We start from the raw sequence: 12,011 nt of genomic DNA on the forward strand, positions 1-12,011 counted from the left end.
TACTCACTGCTCACATGAAGAACTACAACTTGTTTTCTGTTTTAATTGGAGAGATACCCCTCGATCAAAGCCCCAGTGGGCGGTGCACTCTCTGCTCATCCACAAGCGGCGGTCTTACTGCGGTGTCCAGTTTAAAGAGACATCCCTCACTCAGCAATTGTTGGAAACATAATTGAAGACGAAATTTCTACACAAAAACTTAATAATCTACACCTGATAATGGAAGAAAGTCCAAAACCGGTCAGGAATACAATAAGCAGATGTGCTAAGATGGATAAAGTCAAAGAATATTTGATAAGTAGCTGAAACACTGAGCGGTAGAGTATCTAATGGTATGGCAATAAAAGAAATTGAAATTAAGGTTTTTTTCTTCCAACAGAATGTAGAGCTTCTAATGATCAGATTGATACTAAATCTAAAGAATATTCAAATTTAAAATGAAGATATAATACCAAAATAAGGGAGGGATTAGCCGACATGTGGGCGAATACAGAATTACAACACAGAGATCACAGGTTCGAATTCAGCTGCTGGTGCTTAGATTTTTTTTTTTTTTTCTCTTCCCAGAAGTTCCTTATAGCTCACTGACCGGTGATGGACAGTGTTGTCTGTAACAAGAGAAAAAAATACATAAAAAAATAAAAATGCCTAAATTCTTACAAGATCCCGAGGGTTGACAGAAATTTACTGCAACAAGTGGCTGCACAAGCGACTACAAGTCACAGCTGTTTCTAGTCTAACAAACCTTTGACCCTTTTTGACGTCATTTCGTACCTCCTATTCAAAACCTATCAAAAAGTGCCTTTTTCTTTATTTATAAAATAATTACTTTATACAATTACTATTTTCTCTATTTATTTATTGGCCAATTAAATTGCGGGATTCAGGATGGTAACAAAAAAATAAAGAAGGAAGCGAAGAGAAAGCGCCGAGAAGATACCAATAAGAACCCATTCCGAAAATGTACCCAGTTTTATGGAATTAAATTTTACAACGGAAGTAAAACGAGAACTTACCATTAAGGGTATTCTAGCTTATGGTGCCTGGAATACGAGCAAGACGAGTGACTACAAGAATAAGGATAGTAGAAATGGATTATTTTAATCTTAATTCTAATATTTATTTTTTTTTTCTAAAAAAAGGCAAAGGAATAGAATGAGTAAAGGAACTGTCGAAGGAGAGACTAGGCAGCAACAAGTGACTTCCTGTACTGCTGACAAGGTGGGAGGAGGAACTGGCTCCCACATGCCTGAGACAAAGAGATTGGCAAGATCGGAAACTTCAGAAGGAGGCCTTTGATCTGAACGGCAAGCCGCAGATGTGAAATCTTAAATGAGTAACACCGGATATGCATGCATACATACATACATACATACATACAAAACAATGTGTAAAACCATTTGAACACAGGGATCCTGTGACCAGATATAATGCAAAATAACAAATCATAATAATTTTTTACTCCTTCTTAAGACGGATTAAACAAAATTAGACATAATGTAGTTGTGACTGACAAGGCAATATTTCAGTTGACGTATTCCTACAAATTTTAAGTAATTTTTAGAAAAAAAAAAAAAAAAAACAAATATGAAGGAGCGAAAATAAGCAAATTAGATATAATTTTGCAACAAGACAGACACTCAAGTCTGATTTAAGTTAAATAGTATACTTAGTTACCAAGTAAAATGGTCCAAGAATTAAATAGATGAAAAGGATATTGTACAAACTGTACGTATTTGTAGACCTTGGCAATGATATGCACATACACAAAAAAGTAAAATTACTACTTTAAATCCGACTTCTCATACAAACAGTTGAGTTGGAGTTACCAGTACATTATTTCTAATGAAAGATGTAGGTTAGGCTTAATGAACGCCGTTTGTCCACACAAGAGACACCGGATTGACGCAATTAGAGAATTAAAAGAACTCACTATGATAATGTTTATAATTCTTTTCATATTTCATAATTGTGGAAAAGAAAAATACAAAAAAAAACTTGCAACCTTATAAATATGTCCCTAATTTATCTCTTTAATTTTGGAATTCTTATTCACTCCTTAAAAACATGAATTTAGTTGAAAAAAGGGAATCATTATCAGAACATTTTTGGGACGAGAACCTGTATGTCGCTCTCTTCCTAGAATATCCCTAGCCAAATCTAAGGAAAATTAGATTGCGCAACGGTGAGTGCAGCAAGAACGTAGACTGTGACCATTCCCTGTACCCTTCCCCTGTAACCATTACTAGTTACAAGGAGATGGAGCACGGCAAGCTCCTCTATTGGGAGAGAATTGCTGTTCAGGCTCCAGGGTGTGATCCCTTACAACTCATTAATTTGGGGAAGCTATCTTTATAATACCGGGAAAAGAGGCATGTGGGGACAACATGCACTGGTTAATCCTGATGGTTACTCACTACTCTATCAGACTTTCTGGAGTATCTAGGCAATTACCAGTAAATGGAGAAAATTTTTGCAAATGCCAGTAATTTGATTGTGATAGAATGTTCAATGTAATGAGTTTATTTGTACTTACCGAGTTTTTGGAATGTATTTTGAGTTGTACCAATAATGAAATTCTATTTGATACTGCACACCTGTCTAAATATTTTATTCCGATTCTGACTAGTGGGAGGTAACTTCACACAACGCAACTCGTTTTCGGTAAATTGAATCTTCTAAACAAATATGTTTAATACAATAATCTTATCTCAACACTTAAATAACAAATTAAAAACTGATAAATTGTTAAAACTATTCAGCACCAGTACTGTACATTTTTAAAGGTTAGATAAAGTAAAGTAGTCTGTCGATTAATTACCGAATTTTCAGATTTGAATTTTTCTTACCTAAAAGGTAAGTTCGATGTTCTTGGAGTAGGATTTTTGCTTTTTCTTTACAAGGAGAGTGTTGAGTAAATCTATGTAAACATTTGCGAACAAACATGGTGTTGATTAGAACGGAGTAAAAAATGTGGAGAGTACAAAGTCTAAAAATGTAAGTATTAACTGAAATTTCAAATTTAACATTTAGCCGAAGGAGCAAGCATGTGTTTCTAATTTTCCTGACAGTTTTCAGTATCCATCCATCACCAGATCATTGAATTCATCAGTTGAATACAGAAAATTACTTTCACTTACAATGATAGTTCCTAATCACACGCAATACCCGCTAACTGTGTGTGGGAGGTTATATGCTTGGTGATACTTGGAAAGTTATTAAACAGTAAAACATTTTTTTGGGCAATTAGTAAAATAAAAGCTAATGAAAATTATTATCCATGAAAGTATTCTACATAATTTATGTATTTGTAATTTTGAGAATCATAAAGTTAGAATTGTGGTTTGTATAAGGGGCGCGCGCGAAATTTGAACTGTCAACACTGAATTATTTACTAATTTTATCCTTCTGAGTTTCAGTAATTGTTATTAAAAGATTAATTTTTTTATTTTATCAAGTCGCAAGATAAAATTAAAGAAAAAGTGTGATACCGTCAAATATATAAAATTGATAAGGTTTTAGTGTTGTCAATTTTTAAATTGCTTGGTTCAGTTGGGCTATATAAAGTAATAAAAAATTTTATTTATTTACTTATAAGAAACTGATGGAAAATTCCTTATGATTAACGCAATTTCAGTCAAGAAGTATTTTTATCTTGAAGAGAAAGAAAAAAAAAAAGTTATCACTAACATAACTAGAGCACTAATATCTTCAATAGCTACATGTATGGACATACTCAATTTAGCACAAACAGGTTATAATGTACAAGTAACTAAATAACACTTCTAATTCTATCATATCTAAATTGATTACATTTTAGTGTTCATAAAAGCGAGTATTCTAAATGCACTATAGTGAGCCCCATTCCTTCATAGATCTGCCCTCAGACGAATTCACCTTGTAAGTTATTAATGTAAAATTACAGATCAACGGATATGAAATGTTAATGAGACGTTTGGAGTAAATTGTAGAAGCTGCTATCCAGAGTACTTGCTCTAATAATGAATGAACTTAACGGCACAGAAAAGTGGTTGATTTTGTTTCAGAGATTTTTTTGGGAGATTTGAAATTTAATAAGTTCGGAGAATCCTTTGCAATAAATAAAAGATAGGACAGTACATTTTACTTAAATACCACTTCAGGGCTATTCTGCCAAGAGTCGAAGATATTTAACTTTATAAATTCTAATGTAATATTGAAATTTTGATTTTTTTCTTTCATGAAGTAGTTTTGGTCTCAATGAAAGACTTTATGTGTATAAAAAGATGTGTCTTTAATTACTAATTAAAAATGTGTTTCTCATCCAATCAACTGGCTTTTATTAAGTCTACATACTCTTGTTTAAACTTGTTATTTCTATACAAAAAAACAATATTATTTCAAAATATCGAGAATCTCAGCTACATAATCAACTATGAACATATTATTCAAATGTAGGGAGCCACGATAGCCGAGCGGTTAGAGGTGAGACCTGCGAAGCTAAAATATGTATTGTGGTACTGGGTTCGATTCCCGGTCTCAGAGGCCTTGGATTTTATTTAATGGTTAATAAAAGAAATTTACAGTAAATTATGTTTGCTAGTCGCCTCCGTCCACGACACCTAATTGGTAGTTGGACGTTAAGACCCGCCTGAAAAAATAGGCGATTACTTAACTTTTTTCTATTCAAATGAGAGAAGCATTCATTGATCACAATATTGGGAGGGGGTAAAAAAAAATTCTGACAGAACAATATGGCGAGATGAAGGTTAAATTAAAATTGTCAGGAAGTATAACATTTGTGACATAATATTAATAGCAGTAATTTACTTAAATATACAGAATGGTAGTCTGGTACAACTGATTCTTCGAAAAATTCATGAATGTAGCTTTGTAAAACATAATAATACAATGACAACCGAATTCGCAAACAAACACGTTATTTAACCTTGTTACCTATCTGACATTGTCACTTTTTTTTGTCATTATATTGATATTTATTTCTAAAAATCCTAAGTAAGAAAACAGATTACGATCGGGCAGGCTAACAAATTTCTTTGTTCACCAGAAACAACCGTAACTCTAAAAATCTGAAAATGGTAGAAACCTGTGTTAAATAAACATGTAATTTGGATACATAACTCCAAAGGACCTTTTTTAAAATCCATGTTTTATGGAGTGTTTTTTTTGGTCACAACCAACCACTAGCTCGAAAATGAAAAATTCAGTATTTATATTTCGAGTACTTTTAAACGGCGACTGCTCTTCTTCGGCGCTACCGCCCTAGAAGGACCAGGGCCTCCTCAATCAAGGCTCTCTCCACTGAGCTCTATCAAGAGCGTTCAATCGCCACCTTCGCACACCCATTTTCCTTAAATCCCCTTCGACGTCATCAAGCCATCTCATTCTTGGCCTATCTTTTCTTCTGACGCCTCCGGAGCCTTCCATATAAAAGGCGTTTAGGGATTCTGTTATCCACCATCCTCTCCACATTTCCTTACCAACTCAATCTTCCTTTTTTTTTTTTCAATGCATGCAACGATGTCTGCTTCTCCATAAAGGGTTAGCAGTTCTTAGTTGGTGCGGGTTCTCCATCTTCCTCGTTCACAGGACCATATATCTTCCTCAATTCTTTCCTTTCCCACACTCTCCTTGGCTGTCTGGCTCTCTCTTGGGTCCTGAACCCAGCATTCGCTTCCATAAAGAGCACTACCGGTCTTATCAGGGTCTTATATATGGAGAAGCTTCGTTTTTTTAGCAATGGACCTGAAACATAACATTTAAACAGTGGCTTAGTGTACCAAATTCTTTAACCGGAAGTAAAAAAAAAAAAACTTTACTGATGTATTTTCCGCGGTACGGACGGGTTCGATTCTCGGTTTGATTCCCCCCCCCCGTCTAATGTTTTTTTTTTTTTATAAGAAATTTACTTTACAGTAGTAGGACGTACACCTCGCTTGGAAAAAATTGGCATTACTTAATATAATGTTGTAGTTGGAAAAACCACGTAACCGGAACCTTAAAAATTTGTAGTAACAGAAAATCATAGGGGAGTTTTCAAATCATATGTGTTTTCGCAGATTTCTGGAGAAAACGTAAATACTTACTAGAAAGGGAAAAAATACCATAATAATAATTATTCTAGTACCTAATAAAAGTACATAAATAAGATTCACAAAGTAAGGGAAGAAAAGAAAGGATAGGCCGTTGTTATGTCTGAAAATAGGCAATTGCAAATTAAAACTTGCGTGCCAAAAAAAAAAAACAAAGAAAAAAAAATAAAAATAATTACAATACTTCATCATGTCGGAATAGATTTAGTAAAAATTCTAGGAACGAACAAAATTGGCCAATTTAAAATACAATAACAATTATAATAATAGAATGTTACAATAGATTATCTTCATTTGCAATTATAACCAAGTACCTAAATACTACAAACAGGCAGACTAAAAGGTGTGCTGTTGAAAGAATAATTCCGTTCAGGTAAATAGCCTAAGTAAAAGTGAATGACTTTACAAAGTGGAATGCCTTTACAAAGTCGAATGTCTTTACTTGACAATATTGTCAATTTTACTGTAATTATTTTTAAGGATAAAAAAAAAATAAAAAAATTTGTCTATAATTGCCAATAATTTGGAAAATTGAGATTTCCATTTTGAGAAGCTCTAAATCAGAAAAGGTTCCCTCTAAAGTACCATTTGGAGCGTTAAGTTATCAGTTATGAAACGTTTAAGTGAGGACATTCTGAATACCAATTAATAAAAGGAAAATTGTTCAACACAAAATGACACTTTTTAAAAAATATATTTTCCATTTTTACAATTATAATCATTTTTAACAGCTGAAATTTTAACATTTTTCTAGATCAATTAACTATTAAACAAATAATAATAATAACAATAAGTAATTGATAATTTATCTTATAAATAAAAAGAAAAAATAATCGTTTGAGATTATATTTTCATTAAGTCCTTGAAATATTCGATAGACAATGCGTTTAATTTCTCTCAAAAATTTAGTTCCTTGTCTTTTGTTAATATTACTTCTTTAAAAAATTATTAATTCTCACACTTGTTTTGTAATTAATGTTGAATACATGTTTTAGAGTGGGGGACAACGATCTTTCTTACAACACAGCGGGGTGTTAATAGAATTTTTAATTATTTTTAATGGCTACACTGCGATTCAGAATGGTTTATGACGAGGAATCAGCTGTGTACCGTCAAATGGCTTCATCATACTACTACTCACACAAGTCTGACTCTTTTAACCTAGAACGTTTAGAGTCATAAATGAACCGTTCACTGCACAACTCCATTAACTCCAAAAAAAGTAAAAAAAAAATGGAGAAATTCGATGAAATAATAATGTACATTGTTTGTTTAAAATTCTATTTATAATATAAATTCATAAAAAAAATTTACCGTTATAATTAAGCGGCCATCTACTGTATTTGTGTTGAATTTATTGTAACCATTTTACAATTACGGGCATAGAGTTTAATAATAAAATAATCAAGGGTAAAAACATTTTAGTTCAGTATAGCGGACAATTTAACAGGAGCTCAGCGTAGTCTAGGAGGTTCGTTAAGTTACAGCTGGACTGATGTCATGTGTTACAACAGTTATCGTCATGTGTTTGCAGTATTTGAGTTCGTAAATGCGATCTTTTTTTTTTTTTTAGACAATGGTGCGGTTTTGTAAAAATGAAATATTTCAAAAAAAAAAAAAGGAAATCACTCCTTTCCCAAAAATAGCACTTAACGATTATTTATTTTTTCTACACTTGCAGAACTTTTATTCGCAACATTTAATCAGGAAAAAAAATCGATTGAGAGCGCTTTTAGGAGTTAGGAATCTCTTCAGAGTGCTGTCTCAGTAGCATTTTTGCGGTGTTAACTCTTTCGTACTTTGAAAGGAGATGAAATTTGTAGTAGCCTAGTTTCGAAAATAATCACCCAGCTGAAATAAGACTACAGATTGGACATTTGAAAAATAGTTCTCCTTGAAAATGTTTCTTAAGATTTTCTTAAAGTTTGGAGGTATTAATTGGCCACGTTTAGATCTATACACTTTTCTTTAAAATATTTTCGAAGAAAACTCCATTTAAGCCGTTTTTCTGAGAAGGAAATGGAAAAGTTGACTTTCCTTTTTTTTTCTTTACTTGCATTTTGTTACTATCCTTTTACGTAAGAAGTATTAAGAAGATCTCTCTAGCGATTAGCTGTATTTCTTTTGTTATGGATCCAAAAAAATGAATATATTTTCATATTAAACTTAAAAAAAATTGAACATGCGTAAATTAAAAATAAATAAAATCAAATCATATCCGTTAATCAAAGCTGTACTTAAAACTATACTTTTTTTTACAGAATCTAAAATAATTAATTAGTTGCTATGGTAATTAGTAGCAGAGGAAGTGCTGCTAGTGTTAGGCGGCCCACACACTGCCTCCTTAATTAGAATTTTAAATTTCACAGATTAACATATTTTACCAGCATTACTATCATCATTACAATATATATACATATAAAACTTGTATTACGTCATGTCATATGCTTGCACTAAATACTTAGATCGCATTAAGCGCTTGCTAAGCGGGTTAATTGATACTTATTGCAAATGAAGTTCAATTCTCCAAACAGTCTTGGTTTCAGTCTTCTTGTAGCTGTAGGCTGGCTGAGATTGATAAGATGATGTGGATGGCCAGTATATGAAGAGTGAGGAAGAAGTTGTCTGGTTAGTTTGGTCATGTTAATGGGCTTGAATGTCCAGTTCTCTGGGTATTTATGGGTCCCTAGTTCAGTTCAATTCGTAGTACTTCATTTTGTAAACTCGTGACTGTCTTTTGGCCATTGCGTTGACAGCTGTAATCCAGACTGGGCAGGCAGTATGTTAGTAGAGATCTGAGGAGCGTTTTTGCAGAACAGTACAGTACAGGAATGTTTCTGTTAAGTAACTGTTTCAGTCGAGTGAATGCTAGTTGAAGTTTGGTGTCCAAGTGCAGTCTCCAGGTTTGTGTTGTTCAAGAATTACGACCCAGGTAGCGCACAGCTAGATCCTTTTTATTTCTGGGGGAACTATCTGGTTGTTAAGTTTCAATAGACGTAGGTCTTCATTTCGGAACCAACAAAGGGAAGAAAGGGAAGGTTATATTATCCAAAACAAATCCCGACTGTCGTTCATTTTAGGGCCAAGATTCTGGTGAAACAGCTTTTTTAAGTATAAAGTCCAAAATTTAAGAAAATTAATTGTAGCTAGAAAAATTCATTTATGTGGTTAAATATTTACACTTTTTACGTAAATAATTTATAACATTGTTATAGTATACTAATAATAAAAAAATTATTCATCTTTTATTACCTCCTACCATAAAATTACATATTTACATTTATTACAATGGTTACATAAAAATCTAGCTGGCAGTGATTATCTCTTTTGTAATAATCTTCGAGATAAACAATAAATCAAATCTCTGTGATTTACCCCCGTTGAATAATCTTAATAAATATGTAAAGAATTAAAATTTATGATTAAAGGAATATTATTTAAATTATAATTTGCCATATTTAACATTAATAACCTTCTTGTGAGGATTCTTTTATGGTAGTATATTGTGCAGTTGAGGTTTCGTAACGATTAGCTTTTTCTAGGGTGGGGTTGTCGGCCCCACGCCCAACCCCCGCTATTTTGGAGGACCTAAGATTTTTTTTTTTTTATTCAGGGTTTACTCCCCAAGCCGAAGCAATCATCCTAGGGACGGTAGCCCTAAGGTGCAGATATGCAGAGAAAAGAAAAGGGCTGCAGAAAGGGGAAAACTGCAAGAATTGCAGGAAGATTTTAGAGGACACAGCAGCAGGAAGTTTTTTAAAGGATTAAAGGAAATTAAATCAGGCAAATTAATTGTAGCTAGAAAAATTCATTTATGTGGTTAAATATTTACACTTTTTACGTAAATAATTTATAACATTGTTATAGTATACTAATAATAAAAAAATTATTCATCTTTTATTACCTCCTACCATAAAATTACATATTTACATTTATTACAATGGTTACATAAAAATCTAGCTGGCAGTGATTATCTCTTTTGTAATAATCTTCGAGATAAACAATAAATCAAATCTCTGTGATTTACCCCCGTTGAATAATCTTAATAAATATGTAAAGAATATGCTGGAGAGGAATTAATAAAGGAATTGCATAGCCTCGTTTGGGACATATGGATGGGTGAGAAGATGCCGGAGGGCTGGAACACCTCCATCATTTGCCCTATTTATAAGAAAGGTGATAAGTTGGAGTGCCACAGTTATCGCGGAATCTCTCTTTTAAACACGGCGTATAAAGTATTTTCTACCCTTTTAAAGAATAGGCTGAATAAGTGGGCGGAGAAAATAATTGGGGAGTACCAGAGCGGGTTTAGACCAGGTAGGTCTACGACTGACCATATATCTGCCATGAGAATGATGATGGGAAAAACATATGAGTATGATGTTACTCTCCATCATCTTTTTATCGACTTTCAACAGGCTTATGACAGTTTAGAAAGGAAGGAGCTGCTGTTGTGTATGAAGCAGTTTGGCATCCCAGCGAAATTGATCCGGCTCACCGGAATGACATTATCCGGCACAAAAGGATGTGTGAAGGTGCAAGGTAGGACCTCGGAACTTTTTCTCTTAAGTAAAGGCTTGCGGCAGGGGGATCCCCTCTCCCCATTGCTGTTTAATTTAGCGTTAGAAAAGGCTGTAAGAGCCATACGGACAAGCCCCAATGGCACAATCTATAATCGGTTAAGCCAACATATGGCATACGCGGACGATGTCGTCTTGACTGGAAGAACCAGAGCAGCTCTGGCGGGTTCTTTTCAAGAATTTGAAGCGGCTTCGAAGGAACTGGGCTTAAAAATAAATCAGACGAAGACAAAGTTTATGGTGTGTTCTCGAAGAAACCTTGGTAGTGATGAGTCGCCTATATGCGCACCGTACAATTTTGAGAGGGTTGCATCTTTCAAATATTTAGGGGCCGTTTTAACCGATAAAAATGAAGTGAGTGTAGAAATAAAAGGCAGGTTAACGGCAGGCAATAGGTGTTTCTGGGCACTACAGGAAGTCTTAAGTTTTCGAGAACTATCAAGGGAGGCAAAACTAACCGTCTATAAAAGCATATTGAGGCCAGTGGTTACGTATGCCAGTGAAACGTGGGTGTTGACCAAGGAGGATGGAAAATTGATTAATTCCTGGGAGAGGAAGATTCTGAGGAAAATTTTTGGCCCCGTGAAAGAAGGGGAAAGGTACAGAATCAGGAAAAACGAAGAAATAAGAAAGCTGTACCAGGAGCAGGATTTGGTAGGTTTCATTAAGAGGGGAAGATTGAGATGGCTAGGCCATTTGGTAAGAATGGAAGATTCCCGAATTCCCAGGAAGATAATGAATGGACACCCAGGGGGGGCGAGAAAAAGAGGAAGGCCGAGGATTAGGTGGCTGGATGATGTAGAGGAAGATGTTCGGAGTTTGGGAGTGAGAACATGGAGAAGAGTTGCCTTAGTAAGAGAGGAGTGGGGAAAGGTGTTAGAGGAGGCCAAGGTCCTTCGAGGACCGTAGAGCCAGAGGAAAGAAAGAATTGTGCAGTTACTTGGAAACTTCTATGGTTAATAATAGACAAGCGAATTATTCGGGGGATTCACAACGAATAGGTTTTCCTCAGATTAAAGGAAACCGGTTTCGAACTTTTTGAGAAAAAGTAAACAATAGCATCAGAATGTGTAATGAAAATGATACTCGAAAAAGTTGTTGACTACAATGGACTTTACTTTCTTTTTTTCCAATTCGTCTAACCAATGAAAATGTAGTTTTTTTAAGGTGGACAACCTGTTTAAAAAAAAAAGGATAACCAGCTCGAAACCTTGATCTCTGCTCAGCAGCGAGCACATTAGCTTTATAAAAGTCATACTTGAAACTATTCAGCTAATATGATGATGAATGGCCTAGAGTTTTGATAAATGACCATTCCCACGGTAATGGGAAACGGGAC

The 12,011-nt window shown here is 34.2% G+C and overlaps 1 protein-coding gene across 2 annotated transcripts in view; it reads left to right on the forward strand.

The window, feature by feature from the left end:
* LOC141453740 (sodium- and chloride-dependent GABA transporter ine-like) overlaps positions 1-12,011 on the forward strand; it is a 70,722-nt gene that overhangs the window by 3,490 nt on the left and 55,221 nt on the right. The window contains exon 1 of one of the 2 annotated variants that reach the window (XM_074127298.1): positions 2,856-2,997. The exons of the other annotated variant lie outside the window; for it this stretch is intronic. Within the exon in view, the coding sequence (XP_073983399.1) occupies positions 2,972-2,997 (26 nt within the window). The 5' untranslated portion in view covers positions 2,856-2,971. Of the gene's footprint in view, positions 1-2,855; positions 2,998-12,011 lie in introns of those variants that run through there. 2 annotated transcript variants of the gene reach the window in all.

This window comes from Rhodnius prolixus, unplaced genomic scaffold, assembly GCF_049639745.1.
Source record: "Rhodnius prolixus isolate KJV_2025 unplaced genomic scaffold, Rpr scaffold_3, whole genome shotgun sequence".
Taxonomy (NCBI): Eukaryota; Metazoa; Arthropoda; class Insecta; order Hemiptera; family Reduviidae; genus Rhodnius; species Rhodnius prolixus.